At 43.1% G+C, this 22,107-nt stretch overlaps 1 protein-coding gene across 1 annotated transcript; it reads left to right on the forward strand.

Moving 5' to 3' along the window:
- The first annotated feature begins 894 nt into the window (after positions 1 to 894).
- On the forward strand, positions 895 to 21,968 carry DUSP26 (dual specificity phosphatase 26). The gene is made up of 4 exons (XM_069956782.1): positions 895 to 1,006; positions 17,289 to 17,460; positions 18,878 to 19,089; positions 20,514 to 21,968. Exons 2-4 carry the CDS (start codon positions 17,297 to 17,299, stop codon positions 20,705 to 20,707), a joined length of 570 nt encoding a protein of 189 aa, XP_069812883.1. The 5' UTR covers positions 895 to 1,006; positions 17,289 to 17,296; the 3' UTR covers positions 20,708 to 21,968.
- Positions 21,969 to 22,107: the final 139 nt, after the last annotated feature.

The raw sequence follows: 22,107 nt of genomic DNA on the forward strand, positions 1-22,107 counted from the left end.
ACTGCAGAGGAATAGGAAAAATCCTACTAGTGGCATTCCTAATGATGAGGAGGGTGGGGAGGAGGGATGGAGGGGTGGAGCAAAGTTAGGGCACAGATACTCTAGGCCAGGGCAGTTTGGCACAGGGCTGCAAGTTTAAAAGTTGTTTTTTAGGACAATAACTGCATCACCTGCCGAACGGACCCCATGACAGATCTTGGATTAAAATCAGCTATCTGACAGTACAAGTGGTTTGGGGGGTCAGATTGTGGGACAGAGTCGCTTTAAGGACTGTCTGAGTTGTAATGTGGCTATGACTTGTATATACCTAATTACAAAAATCTGCGTTGCCCTTAGCAACTATTCCAGCAATCATGTTGCAAGCTCCATTGGTTGCCATGGGCAGCGCCCTCCCAAAATCCTTCTAACTTTTGTGTGTTTTTTCGCAGCCCATTTCCTCCCCCGTGTTATTATCTGGCAGACATCTGAGACGATGGCTCCCGTTTATCCCCTTCTCTCCTCTAATACCAGCTGCTGACTAGACAGGTGTACATTTTCTTTTCACATGAAAACTAAACTGGCATCTAGGGCAGGGAAATATAATGCAGCAAATGAATGATTATTTTCCTTCTTTCACAATGCAGCATTTATATGCAGGTTTATTCCGCCCCATCCCCGTCCATTCACCGGACTGTCTGAGGCGCCCACCATGAAAAGACATCATTTACACATAATTTGCACGTTGCTAACAAAACATACCAACGTCGCCAGCAATGGAAGCGAGAGAAGGGACGTGTTGCAGGAATGTAAACCCTTTTCAGTATCATTAGATAGTCATGACTGTCTCCCTCGCTCTCTCCCTTCCCAGTCTGCACTTGTCATGGCTTAAAATAGATGTTTACTGAGCGGTTTCTAAGTGCAGCAGCGGAGAGGGTGGCAGGAGAGGGATTATAATTAAGTCTCACAAAAACAGGCTACATGTTAACCCCGCACACCGGTGCCCACTGGTAGCCTCCATTACACCGAGGTAAGTGCTCATTGTCTCTGCTTTATTATGTCCAACCAGGCTATAGATGGAAAAGAGGAGTATGGGCGCCTTGTGGTCTCCTAATCATACATGTAGATGGACTAGCTCTGAATTTTATCATGATGTCTGTGGTTTTAGATAGGACTGCAAGTCAATCCTACCGAAAGTTCTGACAATGTGCAAATAATGCAACTGCATAGAGATAAATGTCAACTTCAGTAGGGATGTATGGCTGTGGTCTCCTCATCATACACCTAGATGCAGTAACTCCTACAATTTTTTACAATTCACAATGTATTCTTTGCTGTTTTACATAGGACATAGGACTGCAAGTCAACTATGTTAGCTAGTTAGAGAGCGCAGAGTCGGGAAGAGTAGGGCTCAGCTATGTGTAGAGATGGGGGGGGTCTGAAGACTTTGAACATAAGTGTACGAGACTTTTTTTTCAAAGTTTTTATAATGACAGGGACACTTTAAGGGTATAAACCCACACGCCGTATAAGCAGCGTATTTACTGCTGCGATACGCAGCAAATACGCAGCAAACACGCAGCAAATACGCAGCAAAAACGCAGCAGATTATATCTAAATAACTGAACACAGCATCAAATCTGTACCAACAAATCTGCTGCGTATTTGCTGCGTATTTGTTGCGTATCTGCTGTGTATACGGTGTGTGGGTTTGTACCCTCAAGAGGTAAGCTAATAGTTATTATTGGCCTATTACTAAGACTATGTAAACAAATATCCATAGGCGACCATATACTACACATTTGGGATTCTATGGGTGATGGCTTAGCTTTGTCGTATGCTGACATATATCTCCAATGGAAACTTCAAATATCATGTGGACAGATACACAGTTAATACATGATCAGTGCTAATCCAAAACAGCTTCCCAACCAAATGCCGAAACCCCTGCAGGTTTGGCAATGGTGCCACCATAATGTGATGTGTTTGGGATAGCAGGTTAGTTGTAGTTCAGCGTTATTCACTTAAAGGGAATATGCCATGCCATGAGAGACGCATATCCCCTATCAACAGGACCACTGGGAACCCCATTCGTTATGAGAACAGGGTGCCATAACCTCCCTTCCCCCATTTGAATGGATTAACAGTTATACATGCATGCAGCCACTCCATCCACCTCTATGGTGCACATGAAGGTAACCGAGTACAATGCTTAGCTATCTATGTGAGGACCATAAAAAGTGAATGGAAGGGCATGTTCAACTGCAAGTCTATTTGAACAAGGGGATACGATAATCCGCTATTGTGATCATTAGGGGTCTCTTCACTTTCCCAAAGACGTGAGAGCAATAATCTTGTGAGAAAACCCCTTTAAATATAGTAGAAATACCAGGTTCCAGTTTGTTTTTATGATCCCTAAGGATATCAGCCATTGGACACTATACTAATATACAATTACACTATACTACTATATTACTAGCTATATGCCAATGAAGGGGTAATCCCATCTCAACTAGCAAAGTTAGACATGTAGGGCTGGTCAAGTTTAGCTAACATGCCTCCTTCTCCTATGCTGTTATTTCCCTCCCATTGGTAACAGCTCACTGTGTAGGTTACCGACCACCACTCTGCTCTAAAAGCATTGGTCTGGCTGGTGTATATAAAGGAATAATGTAGATGTATATTGTATAGATACTGTATAATATATCTAAATATGTATACTATAGCCATATATACACCAGCCATACCACTGCTTTCAGAGGTGGTCGGTAACCTAGACAACAAGCCTTTTTAAAAGGACTTCTTTTATACTTTGTTATGGATACTATTTCAGCCATGTTGTTTTATAAGCAGTGACCTGCTGTTTAAGCCACTTTATAGACACAGGGGTGCAGCCCAAAATGTATGTACCCAGCATTCACAGGGTAAAAGCATTAGCCTTTATTAGAACATCTTAAAATATCAAAGGACTAGTAGTTCCCTGTAACTCTGACTCATATCAAATAGTAAAGCTTTTAGTCATTGGATGCAATGTTGCTTGAAACGCGTCAGAATTACAGAGAACTACCAGTCCTATGATACTTCATGACTAGAGATGAGCGAACCGGGTTCGGGTTCGAGTCGATCCGAACCTGAACGTTCGGTATTTGATTAGCTGGGGCTGCTGAACTTGGATAAAGCTCTAAGGTTGTCTGGAAAACATACAGCCAATGACTATATCCATGATTTCAACATAGCCTTAGGGCTTTATCCAACTTCAGCAGCCACCGCTAATCAAATGCCGAAAGTTCGGGTTTGGATGGACTCGAGCATGCTCCAGGTTCGCTCATCTCTATTCATCTCTATAAATAAAGTTTAATGTTTTTGCTCTGTGGATGATGGATACAGTACAAATTAAAGTTAGAGCTTCCTTCGCTTGCTGTCCGACAAGCTTCCATGCCCCACTCATAATCTGTCTTTGATCGCTGGATATAAGCCTGGACATTTTCTCATTATCACTGTGAGCTGTACCTTGTTCTGTGCCAATAGGGATCAATGCTGGATCTTGATGTTCTGGCACTGTCATTCAGTATTAACCAGTGAAACTATTAGAAAGAGGAAACCGAGGACCCACATTATTATTTTATCTTTATAGTACTCGTCTCCAGATATTGGACAGATGGATCCTTTGGGCTTCCTTCCTGTGCACCCCTGAAAACAGCCTGGTGTCCAGAGCCCAGCACCAAATCATGAGTTCCTTAAAGGGGTTTTCCATTCAAACAAACGTTTTCATATGATGCTGCCCATGGTTAGAGACTATCACTTCCTTCCATACTTGTTATTATCTATTTAGTCTCCTTCCCCTAGTTCTCAGCTTCTGCTTTCTGCTAAAGACACAAAAATCTGTGTGTGACCTTTTCTCTATTTTTCCCCCTTCTCCCCCCTCCCTTCTGAGACAGCTGATGTAATGCTGGGAGGGTTAGGGCCCTATTCCACCGGACGATTATCGTTTGCATAATCGTTAACGATTAACGATCTCAAACGACCGCTATTGCAAAAGACCTGAAAACGTTCACTCATTTCCATGGAACAATAATCATTACTTATGATCGTAATTGCGATCGTTTTTTCTTCGCTATTTATTCGCTATTGCGTTCGTATCTATTGCGAACGACCGATGTCTTATTCAATGCGAACAATTTGCGACTGTTTTGCGAACGAGCAACGCTAAAAATAGGTCCAGGTCTTATAAAGCGATCAACGATTTCTCGTTCGGTCGTTAATCGTTAACTGCATTTCAACCGAACGATTTAACGATAATCTGAACGATAATCGTCCGGTGGAATAGGGCCCTTATTCTGAGGTCAAGTTGCTGATGAATTCGCTGTGATTAACCCTCCCAGCATTACAAAGAAGCTACAATGTTGAAGATAAAGCCAGTCAGGGACTTGTTTACATCATCCGTCTCAGAAGTGATGGGGAGGGAAGAGAAAAGCTCACACACAGGTTTTTCTGTTTTCAGCAGAAAGCAGCAGCTTAGAACTGAGGGAAGGAGACTGAATATGGGGTGTCCCACGATGGGTGTTACCCCTCGCAAAAGCCTGTACTCTAAGTAAAAGTGGTAATGAAGTAGTACCTAAGTTTTGCCACTAGATGTCGTTAGTATGTATGTCTTGTATCTAAGTATTGCATGGCTGTATTTATCAAGGGGTTATTGTTTTTTGTGCACCAATTAGAGCTCTTTATTCTTCTCCACCTATCTCTGTTCTCTTTCTTCTTTTGCATTCTATTCTCACCCACTCACGGCAGGTATAACATACCCTATAGGAAGTTGTAACATGGGGAGAGGAAGTGTAGTCACACACTTAGTCAGTCTTAGTTTGGTTCCTGTACAGAGATCCTGTACACAAGCCAGAATGGGTCCCTACAGCAGTCAAGTTGGGCCCTGGCTTATGCCAGGTCCCCTGTTAGAGGACGAGTCCAGTGTAGTCTAGTCTGTAGTGTGATAGTGGACAGACACACATGGTAAGCACAGACAAACTTTTCTTGAAAGCAGCACTTCTACTCACTATGCAGTGTTAAACGCTCACCGAGGGTAAAAAGTCAGAGATCATCCCAGCCCACATTGTGAACATATCTAAAGTTGCAGGACAGTATCCTGAAGCAGGAGGAACTGATCCGGATAAAGCAAGCGCAGGTGTAACCAGAAAATTCTGACCACTCTGCTCAACCTAGGTAACAAGGTCTGGGGCTTGTGTCACACTCATAGGACGGGTCACCCGACACTGGGGAGCAATAGGTGGTGCAAAGACAAAGGTCATAACATGGGCACAAGTATTTTCTCTACTCTCAAGTATTCTACTTCTAAAGTTTCAGCAGAGCACATTACTACTTGGGTTGGGACTCTTGTGACATCCTCCTCTCTACTTCTCTGAACTTACTATACTTCTCAGCACGTAACCAAGCTAGCACGGCTATACTACTTCTAAAACTCTCAGCACAAGTCTTGTCAGTCAAGTCCAAAGTATATTGTCAAGTCACAAATCTACTGTATACTACTGTATCAAGTATTCCTAAAGTAAAGAAGAGTTTTTTTTATGGTAACAGGACCCTTTCTGTGGGTGGCGGTACCAATAGTCCGGGTGTTTCACAATTCCTTTTTGGACCACCTTGATAAGCACCCAAGGGACACTCTCGCAGCCCGACAGGTCACCGACCACAGGGGAAAGGGTATAGCCAGCACCCCTAAACTAAAAGCAGGTGTGCCTCCACACCTGTGTGCCCACCTGGCACTGGCGTCACAACAGTATACCATCTGGCTGAGCTATACTCCAACCAACCACCACAGTAGTGGCATCACGCAGCACCATCTGGCAAGTGACCGGTCGAGCCTCACAGGAGTGCACCACAAATAGATAATAACAAGTATGGAAGGAATAGTTAGTCTCATCATGGGAAGCTATATCATATTAAAAGTTATGTTTGAATGGAATACCCCTTTAAGATGTACTTAGTTTTTTTTGTTCATGGTTGTATTTTCTTATTGTCATATTGTCTTCCTGCTGGAGTTTAGTTTTCATCACAGAGAAAGCTTAAAACTAATGGTACATGGAAACCCCTAAGTGTTACATATAGACCATATAAACCAACAAAAATAAAATATAAGGCAGGTTGCCAATGAACCGTATAAAGCAGCGTTTCTTGGTTCACAGTTTTTTTCATGGTACATTGGATTTGTTCCTTTTTACCCTTTTGACTTGGTTTACAACACAGATTTAATCTTTTTGATATAATAATGCAGCCTTTTTAGCTATTGTGTTCTACAAAACACCATGATGGAAACCCGACAGAAAAATCAATAGTCAAAGTATGGAATAATTTCATTAACCAGCTTAAACTCCTCCTCATATCCATCCCTACAACTGTCTCGCATTACTGGTCTGACCACTACCTGAGTAGATTTGCTGGTTAATGTTTATACCTATTTATACTGAGAAATGTTCCATTCTCTCTGACCTACATATTTATAGGCAGCAGTAAGCCCAAGAGAACCTGAGAGCCACAGCCTGTGTATGCCCATTACTCGGGGGAATGCAGGGAACATTACCCAAACATTTGATTGAGCAGATTGATATATAGCCTTGGGGAATTTGGTATCTTGTAATTAATTCTATTTAAATCCCTGCTCATTCTGGGTGTAGGAGTCCAGTGGGCGGTCCAAATTAGTGATTGATACCAATCTTTGTATGTACAGTAATTAGAGATGAGCGAACCAGGTTCGGGTTCGAGTCCATCCGAATCGAACTTTCGGCATTTGATTAGCTGGGGCTGCAGAACTTGGATAAATCTCTAAGGGTATATTCACACGAACGGTCTCGCAGCGAGATTCTCGCTGCGAGACTGGCAGGTCCTGGCAGTTCCCACAAACTATATACTCGCTGCGGTCTGAACGACCGCAGCGAGTATGTAATTCTGCCACCCTTAACCCCTTCTGCTCCCGGCCGGCTCCCCCGCTGTAAGCATACATTACCTGTCCTCGCTGCACGGGTCCGGCATCCTGCTCTTCCGCCCGGCCAATCAGTGTGTTGCCCAGCCGCAGCCACTGATTGGCCGGACGGGAGAGCAGGACGCCGGGCCCGTGCAGCGAGGACAGGTAATGTATGCTTACAGCGGGGGAGCCGGGCGGGAGCAGAAGGGGTTAAGGGCGGCAGAATTACATACTCGCTGCGGTCGTTCAGACCGCAGCGAGTATATAGTTTGTGGGAACTGCCAGGACCTGCCGGTCTCGCAGCGAGAATCTCGCTGCGAGACCGTTCGTGTGAATATACCCTAAGGCTGTCTGGAAAACATGCATACAGCCAATGACTATATCCATGTTTTCCAGCCATCGCTAATCAAATGCCGAACGTTCGGGTTCGGATGGAATCGAGCATGCTCCAGGTTCGCTCATCTCTAATAGTAATACAGAGAAGACTGTCAATCACTGTTAAAACCACCCACTGGACTCCTGAGCTGTATTAAGGTCCCACAGAATTAGGTATCAATCTATTCAGCATCTCCTGCTCTATAACATGTTCCTTATAGACTGCACAGCCTTTATACTCTTATAGTGTCCATGTGCAACTGGTAAAATCTATATGAAACATATTTAAAGTGCTGTGTCAGCATGTTCCTTCAGGTGACACTAACAATGGGTTAGCATCTTGGCTTGGTGCACCCTAGAGATGAGGGCGTTTGTCCGTGCCCGAACGCTCTGCATTTGATTACCGGTGGCTGAATAAGTTGGATGCAACCCCAAAGGTGCTATTAGACACCACAATAATTGGCCGAATCAGAAGAATGTCGCTCAGTGTAATAGACAATGATCAGCCGATGAAACGATCATTGTTTCTTTAGGCCCAAACCTAAAATCATCGTCCGTCAACCGTGCATCTTTACGTGTAATAGCAATGCATGGCAGGCAGCTGACGGTTCTTCAAACTATACATTACCCATCCACGCTCCAGGGCTCCTCCTGATCTCTTCTTCCTCCCCGGTCCCGCACGCTGCAGCTTCAGAGGGGCCTGTCTGAGCTAACAGGCCACTCAGCCAATCAGCCGGCCAGGAGGAGCCCTGGAGCGTGGATGGGTAATGTATACTGTTTGGGAAAGGGCTGCCAGGACATCGGAAACAACGTCCATGCAGCTCCTGCTAAGTGAATATCGAGCCGTGTAATAGGCCCAGTAAACGTTTACAGTATTCATCAGGCCATTGGTAATCAAACGCAGGACATTCGGGTTCGGACCAACCCGGTCACGTTCGAGGTTCGCTCATCGCCTATCAGACCCAATATGCCAGTCCAACTGGGGGGGGGGTTCAGTCAATTTAAGCTTCTCTTTTGTTTTGTTGAACACCGGTGGCAAGGTGATAAATAAAATCCAGCCTTAAGTCGCAATGCAAAACACGGAGATAAGAAACACATATTATTTTTATAAAAAGTATAGCTGTAATGAGACGGACCCTCAGGACGTTCAGTGCACAATACCACTGCCGCTCCACAAAACTAATAGAGAGATGTGATGAGGAATAGCGGTGGGATGGATTGGAAGGATTGCCCCGCAGTTGGGCTCCGTCTGGGTTTGCTCCGGCTATAATTAAAACCAATTGGTGGCTGGTTGCCATCACTGTGTGTCACTCCCTTATTATTTGGAGAAACACCTGTTACCAGGAAGATTAGTGCAGCTGTGTGATACAGATAAGTGAGCCTTTAAGTATCTTTCTTTTCAGCGAAAGGCATTGTCATCGAGATCACGTATAGAGAACATAATTAGGAGAAGAAATGGGAAATTAGCGGTTACAGAACAACTGTTTACAGACTTGTCTATTATTGCTGTATGGAAAGCCACAATATATCCAGGAGGCGTCTTTACACGCACCCAGAATGGTATTTTAAGGCGTAAGAACATTAAAAAAAAAAACCTTTATAATCAGAGCTTGATTATACATGACTATTAATTAAAAATAAATGATAAAACTTCCCACATTTGCGTTTGGAAGGCTATGCTCTCATTGCATCCCCAATAGCTGCCTGTTGTTGCCAACAATCCTGACAACATTGCGGGGGTATAGGGGAAGAAATGGGGTTTTGGCTACATTCAGATCACATTCAGATCACATTTCCTTACATCATTTTATTGGGTTTATTTTTTTAGATCAAGAACATTTTCTTCAAAGCAGCTAGTAAGGAGGACATAGCTTGTGTACAAGTTTAAAAATGTCCCACTTTAATCTTAAAAATTATATTACTCCTTGTTAGGTCAGTTTCACACAAGTTTCTAGGGGACTATAGGACTGAGGACTAGTGTTCAATAAGCACTGGGTGCTCTTTACTTGAGCAGAGCTTTTTTCAATGCTTGAGTGCTCGACACATAACAAACCCTATTAGGGTGCAAACTCACTGGGCAGATCCACAGATCCACATTTCTCGCTGCGAATTCACAGCAAGACTCGATGCAGGTCTCTGCCCTGTACAGTCTATGGGCAGACAAACTCGCAGCAGGATGCACATCCCGCTGCGAGTTTGTCAGCAGCCCGTCCCGTTAACCCCCCGGCCACCAGAGTGTATACATCACCTGGTTCCCGCTCCGGCTTGCTTCAGGGCTCCCGGTGTCTTCACATGCCGCTCAGCCAATCAGTGCCGGGGCAGCACACTGATTGGCTGAGCAGGATGTGCAGGGGACCAGGTGATGTATATGCTACGCCCTGGCCCCTAGGGGCCACTCCGCTATACAGATGTTGGATGGGTGCAGGAATCGGGGCAGCTGTAGGATGTAGTGGTCACGGTTTGGGCACGAGGGTGCTACAGCTGAAGCCGAGCTCCTGACCATGCGGGAATACTGGGCGTGCGATTCTTCGTTGTCCTTAGTCAGGGCACCAATTATCACACCAATGCCAAGGTTCAGAAACAACGGTAGTTGTGTATTTATTGTAACGGTGGTAACTAGTAGCAACAGTCTCTCCGGATGCAACCGGGAATAAGGCAAACTTGAATAAAGCAGAATAATGGGTGATGCTGCAATAGGCTGTGAGAGTAGCGTGCTGAATGATGGGAGTAGTAGTGATACTGAAGCAGAGATGCTGGGTGGAATGAGACTTGAATTGAATACTTGCTGTTGATGATTTGGGAAGATGATAATGAGAGGGGCTGAAGAATGACTGAAGAATCGATACACAGATGAGGATCTTGAGACTTGAGACAGGAACACAGCCAGTGGACTGGAGCAGCAGAGCACAACGCAGGCCTCCCTCTTTGGCAGGGAGAGAGAGGACTAACAGACAACCTATCCCCTTGATGGTAGGGAATAGACTGAGGTAGCACAGGAAGTCACATGGTAACCCCAGCCAAAAGCTCGATGACCATTGGTGTTACCATGGAAGCAGGGCACAGTCACGTGACATCCAGCCATTGCATCATCACACCATTAGGCATATACAGAGGAATATACATGAGAAGTACCATCCTTGAACACTAGGAGGCGACATAATACCTTTAGACACTGATACCTGAATTCACATGCAATAAATGACTGAAATGGCAGACTTAAATACTGAGAAGGGGGACACAATACACGCAGTTTGCAGTGGACCATAGCTTTCCAGAACAGAACTGTTTATAATGAAAGTGTGAGCATAAGAAGGGCTGTTCTGGGACACTGCATATACACTCCGGGGGGTGGGCTGCTGACACACTCGCAGTGGGATTTGCATCCTGCTGCGAGTTTGTCTGCCCATAGACTGTACAGGACAGGGATCCACAGCGAGAAACTCGCTACGGATCCGCCCAGTGAGTTTGTACCCTTAAAATAAATGGGAGAGTCGAGTATTTAACCAGGTGCCCCCCTGCTTGACATAGCGGAGGGTGTCTGGTTCACCTGAAAACCTCCGAAAGCGATAAACACACAATGGAAATAGAACGGAAACAGGAGAAGGATCATTTGGCCCACCATTCCTTACACAAACATTGTCCCTCCTCCAGCGTCCTCCCTGCCTGCTAAATGACGGCAACTGAGCCAAGCATCAGGTGACCCACACCTTTATAGACCCAAGTCACCTGATGCAGCTGGCCAATCACTGCTGTGCCAGTAGCCAACATGGCTACTGTATAACAGAATGTGCCAGGCATCGAGCATCAAGCAGTGCCGTTCAGCTCATTGCTCAGCTGAGCACTATGCTCAATAGGGCATGCTTGCTCAACAGTATTGGTGACCTATATAAAGGATAAGCAATTTATCGCTGATGCCCTGCACTACACTGTGAATAGGGCGGGTACCTCGGCGCCATTCATTTAATAGTGGTGGCACTTGGTAACTGCAGCTTTGCTCCTATTCACTTTGACCAGGTAGTCCCAGAAAACCTCTTTAATACATGAACATTTTTTCTCTTTATAAAGGTCACAAATCCCAATCTGACTCATGATCCAATCTAGGATCTATGATGCTGTTATTGCAGATCATTAGACCAGTGTGTAAAATTGGATTGAAAGTTAAAGTGTCACTGTCGGTATAACTTTTAAAACTTAAATTATCATTAGATGTGAAATTAAGCAAGATTGCAATTTACTGTATAAGATGACTTTTAACCCCGAAAAATGTTCTTAAAAGTCGGAGGTTGTCTTATACGCCGGGTATGGTCACCCCATATGGTGGGGGAGCGCAAAAACTGCCACATCCCCACCGTATGAGGCAACCACTATAAAAAAAAAAAACACAGTTAACTCACCTGGGGCCCGTTCCCGGCCTCCGTGTGTCTCCTGTCCCGTTCCCAGCAAGGCAGTGTGACGTTCACTGACTGCGCTGGGGATCCCCGAAGCTCTCCCGAGCAGCCGAGTGTCTCATCGGAAAAGCTCAAAGACGATCGGCTGCCGGAAGAGCTGCCGGAGAATGACAGAGTTTCCATGAACAGACGATAGAAAGCAATGTTGCCCAATGTACCGTAGGCCATGGAGAGCTGCAGAAATAGCTGGGGACAGTGAGATCACAAGGGAGGGGTTTTAGCTCCATACAACCCCCTTGTGTATGCCACTCCAGCCAACACCTAAATTGCTATAAAACAGGTCCAGTTTGTACTATAAGGGTGCGTTCACACCTACAGGATCTGCAGCAGATCTGCAGCAGATTTGATGCTGTGTCCAGTTATTTAAATGAAATCTGCTTCAGAAAATCAGCTGCAGATCCTGTAGGTGTGAACGCACCATTAAAGAGAATCTGTCAGCTGTATATCATGCTTAGAGCTGTAAACATGGGCCCTTAGGAGAGAAAACAAATGATAGTGAATCGCTGTTTCTAAAGTTATACTATAAAGCTCACGTGTCCTAGAGACTGTGCTGAGCTGCAGCATGCACAACTTCTCCCTCCCCCACCCCTGCTTGAACCCCCACCCCTGCATGATTAATGTACAGGATTTAGCACCCAGCACTACGCTTTGCACATCAATCATCTGGTGGGCGGGAGGAGAAGGAGTCCATGTTGTAACTAAGCACGTCCTGACACTTGAGCTTGGAAGGAAAACATTGTTTAATAACTCTGCAAAACAGCCAGCGGCTGTGAGACACGTATCTCCCTATCAGCTATGAGCCCATATCTGCAGCTCTGACCATTGATATACAGCTGACAAATTCTCTTTTACTCCCCAAATCATACATTTCCAATTCACCCCTTACCTGTGCACTTGTTCTGTATAGGTAAATCATTTTTTCCACCCAAATAATAAAGTATACAGGGACAAAGCCGTATTCTGAAAAGCATCTTAAAGAGACTATCTCAGGGTAGCATAAACTAGTGACAGAGAAGCTGAACAGAATGATGTATCACTTACATTGTACTGAGCAGCTGATTCAGCAATATCCTCCTGAATAAAAAGGACAGTAAGTAATCTTCTCTATTATGTGCTTATGCTCAGTAGTCCTTGATATTCATGAGAAGCAGAAAACTCTGCCCACCAGCTGCTGATAGGCAGTTATCTATCCATGCTGTATATAGGCAGTCACCTGTCACTCAGCAGCTGGAGGGCGGGGGGGGGAGGGGTGTGGCAAGAATCCTATTCTCCTGCATATTAGGAGAACGGCTGAGCAAAATGATGTAAGTAATACACCGATCTGTTCAGCATTTCTGTTACTAGTTTACGCTGCCCTCATTTACGGTGGAATAAACCTAGTGATACATTCCTTGAAGATGCTTAAAATCATTGTAATACATATGAGTAAGCTTGCAAATATCATTTCCACCATTGATTATAACGTCTTTTAATTCCATATCTAGCAGATTTTCGCTGCGCTATCAAACAAGTGAAGACAATAAAATCCACTGCTTTAGTGTTCCAGCGGCCTCTGTGGATTCACATGGGCACCTGGGCCCCTGACTGTGAAGCTCACACTGTACAATTAGAGATTTGACACAACAGAAGGCCAGGAGAAGAAGCAGATGTCATTTTTCAGCACACAAACAACCCTGCTTCTCTGTGTTTTGCAGAGAAATGTATAGAGATCATATATTACATAAACTCAATTGTTCCCCTGGTTGTAGAAATAATGCAGCATTTTCAGCACAATGCGGAAGGCTTTGCTGAGCTGGCTGCTAGGTATGACATGTTTATTGGATTTAGGCTTTAGAGAAATTAACAGGCAAGCATAATTGTCTGCTTGTGTTTAACAAGACAAAACATGAAAAAAAAGACCTGTACATTGAAATAATACACTAGACCCCACTTTTCTGATAACAAGTCTTTACAATACCCACTAGTCAGGACGGCCAGGTCATTGCCAACGTTGGGGGGTAAGGAAAATAATAGTAACAATGTCATTTCACTATAGAAAAAGTGGGCAAGAATGACATGATGATTGTCCTGTCAGTAGCCCATGTATTTATATACGTTTATGAAATGGGATTTATATGCAACAGTCCATTGACTTTACAAAGGTATTGTCATTAAAAAAAAGCTTTGACATGTCAAACCTTTTCATCGGTCGTGGTTACATAGTTAAAGGGGTTGTCCAGTGAAAACCTTTTTCATTCAGATCAACTGGTGTCAGAAAGTTATATAGATTTGCAATTTATTTCTATTAAAAAATCTTAGGTCTTCCCATACTTAGCTGCTGTATGTCCTGCAGGAAGTGGTGTGTTGTTTCCAGTCTGACATAGTGCGCTCTGTTGCCACCTCTGTCCATAACAGGAACTGTCCAGAGCAGCAGGAAATCCCCATAGAAATCCTCTCCTGCTCGGGACAGTTCCTGACATGGACAGAGATGGCAGCAGAGAGCACTGTGTCAGACTGGAAAGTAATTTATAAATCTGTATAACTGTCTGATTTTAAGTCTTTTTTTTTCCAGAATACACTATTAACTAGTCATTATATTGCGATAATATCCAGCATTTCATTCATACCAGTCCATGCACATATACAAGGCAGATAATTCTGACAGTTTTACAATCCACCAGAGGTTAAAATCACCTCATAAACTCATAAAATATTACATAGCAGAAGAATGAACCAAGGCTAAAAGGCAAATGACCAACATTTCCCATTCCTTTTGAAAGGAATGAATCAAATGATATTCTAAGCTCCATAGAAGTAAAATGGTCCATCTAATCTAGAGATCGCCATGGAGTGATGTTATGATACCAATTACCCTCTAAATTAAAGGGGTTGTCCAGGGAAAAAAAAAATTCTTTCAAATCAACTGGTGTCAGAAAGTTATATAGATTTGTAATTTACTTCTATTAAAAAATCTTGTCTTCCAGTACTTATCAGCTGCTGTATGTCATGCAGGAAATGTTGTTTTATTTCCTGTCTAACACAGTGCTCTCTGCTGACACCTCTGGCCGAGACAGGAACTCTCCAGAGCCGGAGAGGTTTTCTTTGGGGATTCATAGAAAACCGAGTTCCTGTCTCGGCCAGAGATGGCAACAGAAAGCACTGTGTCAGACTGAAAATAAAACATTTCCTGCAGGACATATAGTAGCTGATAAGTACTGGAAGACTTGAGATTTTTTAATAGAAAACCCTTTCAACAGATATTCCTCCTGCAGCATAACAGCTGACAGGTCCCTTTAAGAAGGCGGTGAGTAACACAATGGGGTGAGGAGAATAATACAACTTGGTAAACATGGGTGAAAATTTCTTTTTGGCACAAAATAGTCTCCTGCTCAACCATGCGGAGAAATAATAACCATATAATGATTATGCAAATATTAGAATACGCAATACAATTAAAAAAAAGTAATTAAAAGTAAGAATGGGATGAGCTGATTTTAATATGCAACTTACTATTACAATATGCGATATTACAGGAGCAGTAATTTTATCAAGGAGAAGACGCTCGGCTCCCAAATCTTCATCTACCTGTTCCAATTGTAAAGTTAATAAAAAATATTACAGAGATAAGACTAATAGCCTGAATACAATTGTCTGCCAGCCTTATTACTGGACCACGACATAAACCATTTATCATAGCTGCGGGAATCATGTGTGATGAATAATTTACTAGGACACTAGGCTTTATGTATACAGTATCACGTAGGGAGGGAAGATATAAGGACGTGATCTTAAAAAGGAACTGTTGAGAAAAAATCTTAGCAGATTTGCAATATACGCTCTCTATTTTCTTAAAAGTTTTCTTTGTTTAAATCAACAATTATACATATGGCCACTAGGTGTCTCCTTTCCAGTCAAAATGCAGTCTTTAGAGTGGGACTAGCCTTCACTGAGCGTGTATACAGCTGCTGTGCATTCACACTCAGTAGCAGAACATCCTGGAGGTGCCTGCATTGTATGGTCAGCTCTCCTCTCACACAGCACCAAAACTTCTGACCACACAGTGACATTATACTGACTGAATGGTTGCATAACAAAGAGCATTGTCTCCTGGTAAGCATGCAGAAGTTAGTCGCCCTCAGTTGATATATAACCTGCATGATGAGCAGGTGTCTTTCCTTGCATGAACTAGAACTTGCTTTGTTTAGCTTACGATCACAACCCCCATTGATTTCTTTAAAAAATAAATTCTTGAGAGGTACACTTTAATTCACAGGACCCTATAGAAGAACGCCCCATAGTGTGTTTTGTGTTGTTTATTTGTTTCAGATATTGTGATATTGAATAAATGTTTGCACTGTTGGTATATTGTTATTGTATCTATGCACATGTGTAATGTTGTTATCTACTGATTGTGTTAGAGCTGTGAGCAAGGATGCTATACGCACTTATGCCTATAGACATGAGCGAGGAGAGACGCGTGTGGCTGAGCACTTCTTTCCTTACTCTCTGTGCTCAGAACTGAGAGGACTGCATAGACATGAGTCCACCCTGGTCACATGACACAGAATGGGGAGAGAACACGTTTAGTGTGTGCACTCATTATAGCAATCATTTGGGGTCTGAATGCTGAGACACTGAACAATCAAAACTTTAGAAAGCTCTTAAGTTTTTTAAGAGTGACAGTGAATCTAACCTGCTGATAGTCCCTTAGTGGAAGAGGAAGATATGTGTCTTACCTTCCACCTCAGCATGGGTTCTGCGCTGTTAGTCGGAGTAGTCCTAACTCCGGGGCACTGTTAAAGCGAATGTACAATCAGGTATATTCGCTTTAACATGACCCACGGATAGATCGAAGCTGGCGCAGGAAGGCCGGTGTTACAGTCCATTTTTTGAACCGCGGCCCAGTTCCCGTGTACGGTGCCATTCTATCCACGGGTACCGGGCCGGGGCTAAAGCACTGAAGGCGGGTCGGCCTGCCCCTAGTGGGAGGAATCCCCTGCCCCTCTATGACGCGGCTCTATTGATTCTAATGGCGCCGTACATGGGAATCGGTGCCACGGTTCAAAAAATGGACTGTGGCACCGGCTTCCCTGCGTCGGCGCCGATCTATCATGTTAAAGCGAATGTAACTGATGGTACTTTCGCTTTAAGAGCACTGCTGCATCATCAGGCCTGCCTACTCCATGGATTATCATTAGAAGGAGCGGGCCCGATGACACAGCAGTGCTCCTAACAGTGCACCAGAGCGAAGATTACTCCGACTAACAGCGCGGGACCAGCGCAGAGGAAGAAGGTAACACACACATCTTCCTCCCCACCATCCCGGGTGATAAAGGGCTATCAGAAGGTTAAATTTGTCTAACCTAAAACACTAAAACTAGTGTATAAGCTACTGTACATATACAACAATACTGTAAAGTGTGTGTACTAGTAGATTGCCTGTGGTTTTTCTGCAGGTATCAGTTTGCTTATTGTTATTCCATTATACCTATCTTGCAGCAGTAAATAAGCTGTTACGTTAACCATTTACCTTCATGTTACAGAGACCATCATGACTTCCAGATATTCCTATCGCAGCTCATTGCTTAGGGGACCATTACAACGAGCCAATCATCCAATACTAAGTGTGTTTGAACTTGAAAAGATCCTATATACTGGGAAAACTATACGGAACCATGCGGATGAAGTGTGGCCAGGGCTCTACTTAGGAAATCAGTAAGTGATATTAATTGAAACATAGAATACACATTCTATAACAGTGTAGACTTGTAAGGGAACCCAGGACCTGGAAGACAAGGACAGACTGACAGTGTGAGCCCTAAGACTGTCCCTGCCTACTTGCCAGCCTGACCCTAGGTGGTTGGCTATAACCAATAGAATAGTCAAGCAGATACAGTTCAAACTGGACATAGCAGAACGGTACAAACACAGCAGGAAAAAAACGAGGTCAGAAGGACAGACAGAGAAGTCAAAAATCCAAGCAATCCAATCCAATATGAAACACTAGCTCAAGCTACAAGAGACTATTGCAAGCAAGGTCCCAGAGCACAAGTGGACTTCTTAAGAGATGCTTTAGGCCCAGTCCAGGGAGTGATTGGACCAGCCCTCTGACATCCAGACCACACAGAACACAGACTGACAGGAAAGGGAGATAAGTGGAGAAGGCAACTATCCATCACTCCTATTCTTACCCATCTTTAGCTAGCAGGAGAAATCAGATGGGTGTGGTGGAACCTGTCAATCACCACACAGCAAGTGCTTGGATCAGCCAGAGTTCAGACTGGTAGGAAACTTGCACACTGAATTGTGGCCAAAAGTGCAGTCTTAGTCATAGTATTTTACAGGTAGAGGACCGCACTGAGGTCTGAACAGGCACAAATATAACAAGACTCATACACATTTTTTGTAGTAATGGGAAATGTTGCTATATTGGCGCATTTTAACACTGCAATCTATCTGCCAATGTTTCGCAGTGGGCAACAAATTGCAAGTCAATTTGTAAAGCCGATTTGAGTTACATGAACAGCACAGCTGGAAGGGTTACACATTTATGTGACTTCCATTAACTTCAATGAGAGTAACACAAAATGCATACTCACCTGCTTCGCTGCTGTTTGCGGCTTCCTGCTAAGCCTCATGCTTTCGCCTAGCAGGGAACAAAAATTGTCTAAAACACTTAATAAATGTGAAACTCGGCATGTAAGCAGAATTGTGGCTTAAAGCGAATCTACCATCAGGCATATGGCTTTAAGTTTTTTTTACATGAATGCACCGGCACGGTCGTGGGGATTCCGGTGCCGCTGTCCTTTTTTTGAACTAATGCCCGGCTCCCGTGCACTGTACCAGTTTATTCCCTGGCACTGGCCCAGTATGAAGCACTGAGGGCAGTCCCGCCGGCCTACAGTGTGACAAAACCCCCTCCTCTCTGTGACACAGCTCCATTGATCATCACGCTGGGGGCTGGCGGGTCTGCCTCCAGTGCTTCATGTCGGGTATCTGAGATCCATTCATGTAAAAACTTAAATCCCTTTAAATTGATAACTAAATCTACCTCTAAATCTCGGTGTATAAGTAGAAGTCTGTTCTATATCAGCTATTATTTATTGAGTGGCTTCTTTTATTCCGAGTCCAGAGAGATAGCAGCCAATAAAGGTGAACTATGTCGGATGCATATCACCCACATCCTGAATGCTACACACAGTCGCTACAGAGGAGGAGAAGAGTACTATAGAGGGATGTACATTTCCTACATGGGGATAGATGCACAAGACTCCCCCACATTTGACATGAGTGTACATTTCTATCCGGCAGCAGATTTTATTCACCGGGCCCTGAGAGAAAGAGGTAAGATATATGTTTGTATTATAATAAAATGTCTGTACTTAGAGACAAAATTCACATTGCATTGTATAAAATAGGGATATTGTACAGCATTGTAGAAACCTAGTGGTTAAAGGCAGATTTTTATCGATTTACAGTATAGTGTTGGCCAGGGCTGTTCCTACCATTAGTCCAAATGAGTTTATTGCGTCAGGTGGTAGATTTGTAGTGGCAGCATGTTTTATGGAGTGGCCATAAATCTACACACCACTGACTATTGCCCTCAAGACTTGCATATGATAGATGGACACAGACGTAGAATGCAACTTTGCTGATATTGTTATATGCTTCAGACATCACTAAACTACCCTTTTATATGGAGCACAAGGTGTAATGGTAGTATGACCATGAATAAGATCACCAGGAGTAGTCACAATGCATTGATTCTTGTATATGTCAGGTGCTTTTATTCTTTTTAATTAGATTTTTCTTCTTTTGTCTCATCTGTAACACTCAGTTGTATGTTTTTCAAGGCCTCTAAAGAAGCCTATGGAGGAAAAGGCTATACCTAGAACATTTTTAACGTTTTTTAACGTTTTTTAACGCAAACTTCAAAATTCAATAAAAAAAAAAAAAGACACTGTACAGTTAGAGTTTTCAGAAACTTTGTGTGTGAATCTATCCCACTGATGGAAAACCTTCGGCCCTCCAGCTGTTGCAAAACTACAATTATCATCATACCTGGGCAGCCAAAGCCACATCTTTGGTTGCCCAGGCATGATTGGAATAATATTTTTCAGGAGCTGGTGTGCTGGAGGATCGCTATCACCGACCTATCCTAATGCTGCATTTGCACAGAACGATTATCGTGCGAATTTGCACGATAACGATCGAATTCGAACGATAATCGTACGTGTAAACGCTGCGAAGGATCAAACGACGAATGAGAAATCGTTCATTTTGATCTTACAACATGTTCTAAAATCGTTGTTCGCAAAAAATTCACAGATCGTTCCGTGTAAACAGTCGTTCGCCGATTTAACCAATGTGTGAGATAGGCTTAAGCGATCGCAAAACGAATTTCCATGCGATATATCGTACCGTCTAAACGCTGACCGTTATGAAAAAAAAAAACGTTACTCCGACATCGTTAATCGTACGATCGGGCCAATTATCGTTTCGTGTAAACGCAGCATTATCAATGCCTCTTTAGCCCAATATACTGCTCACTAATTGGTTTCATAGGATCAGGACTTAGACCCGGCCCTCAATGAGAGGAAATAAGCAGCGGGAGCAAAAGGCTTCAGCTGTCTTCTGCTCCATGGACAACCCCTTTATAGAGCAAATAAGGGGATAAAATAGAGGTAATAGAAATCGTTTAACATGTGCTATATATTTTTGTATTTAAAATGTTGAAATTTTTCACTAAATTTAGTTTTCTCTCTCAGGAAAAATCTTGGTCCATTGTGCCGTAGGGGTGAGCAGGTCGGCGACGTTGGTGCTTGCCTATCTCATGATTTACCATCGCATGACTTTAGTTGAAGCCATTAATACAGTGAAGGACCGAAGAGGGATCATCCCTAATCGTGGATTCCTCCGTCAGTTACTGGAACTGGACAGCGCCTTGAGGGGAAAGCGCTAGTGGCGTAATCCAACCAAAGTTGTTGTTTTTTTTACAGAGAACCCTGAAAAATATTCCATATTCCAAGACTGAGCATGGGTTACATTATGCTGTATGATGGGTATTTCCTTGCCTTGGTTGACATGATTGATCTTGGTTGAAAGATTTTAAAACCTAGGATTTAAAGGGGGTTTTCCATTTAAATTTAATAAAACTTTTTTAATAGGGATAAAACTAGAAAATAAAACCAGTTATAATACGAATGTTAGTAATTCAGCTTGGTTCTGGTGTCACATGTACTTACCTGTCCTCATTTTTTTTGTTGTTGCTGTTTACACAAAGATCCTGACCTCGCACCATAAGGAAATGACTACCTAGCGTTCTCACGTAATGTCATATAGTCTTTGTGTAATCACTTAGGGCAGACGTCATTGGCATAGTAGTACTGTAGTACATTTACTGTATATCAGGAAGAATAAGTTTATTACAAAAAGACAAATGCATTGACCCCAGACTAAAGCAGTTTAAATTGCCTTAGGGTGGCCATACACCTTTAATAACATTATCTCTTCTGTCCTCCCTATATGAATGAATGTTTGACATGGCCAAACATTCCTATATTTTATAGGAAGGGGTAAACCATAGCCAGATAGCTGTGGCAGTGGCTTATCTTTTTGAGAACAAAGGGGTCAGGTGGTAAAATTCCATCAAGCCTGACCCCTATCTCTACCGACATCATCTGTTGGTGGAGCCCATACACTTTATACCAAGTAGGGGGTTTGGACGACACAAGTATAAAGTGTATAGGGACCTTTACAATGGATACTTGTCTTATTGCATAAATTAAATCACCACTTTGCACTATGCAATCCTGCTCAATATCTAATAGAATCTTCAGGGACTGCTCACACATTGAGTCCATCCTCATTCCTGTGTACCTGGTTCTATGTACGGAGCGCACCTGCAGCTATAGCACTAACCATCCCCATCTCATTTAGTAATGGTGTTGGGACCTCTATCTTAGCTTCAGTGTTTGATCCGATCTCTGACCAAAATGGAGACACTAAGCCTTAGGATGGGTCAACAATTCTAGAGACAAATTTCCCATCAAATCATTTTAAATCTCAACTTTTGGTGAATTCTATTATCTGACATATTTAATGTAGCTGGTAGCTGTTGCGTAGGAATTAACATATTTGGGATTCAAGATTATACTAATGATGGATGTAACTGTAATATTTTTCAATTAAAACACAGTTTGAATAAAGTATGTTGCTTAATATATGGCTCTGTGATCTGTATACATGTAGTATTCTTATTCCTTGTTACATCCCAATATGTTTGCTTTACTGTAATTTTTAGATTTATTAAACATTGTGTAAAGTGAAACAGGCTCAGTTGCCCCTAGCAACCAATCAGAT

The sequence above is a fragment of the Dendropsophus ebraccatus genome, chromosome 1, assembly GCF_027789765.1.
Source record: "Dendropsophus ebraccatus isolate aDenEbr1 chromosome 1, aDenEbr1.pat, whole genome shotgun sequence".
Classification (NCBI taxonomy): Eukaryota; Metazoa; Chordata; class Amphibia; order Anura; family Hylidae; genus Dendropsophus; species Dendropsophus ebraccatus.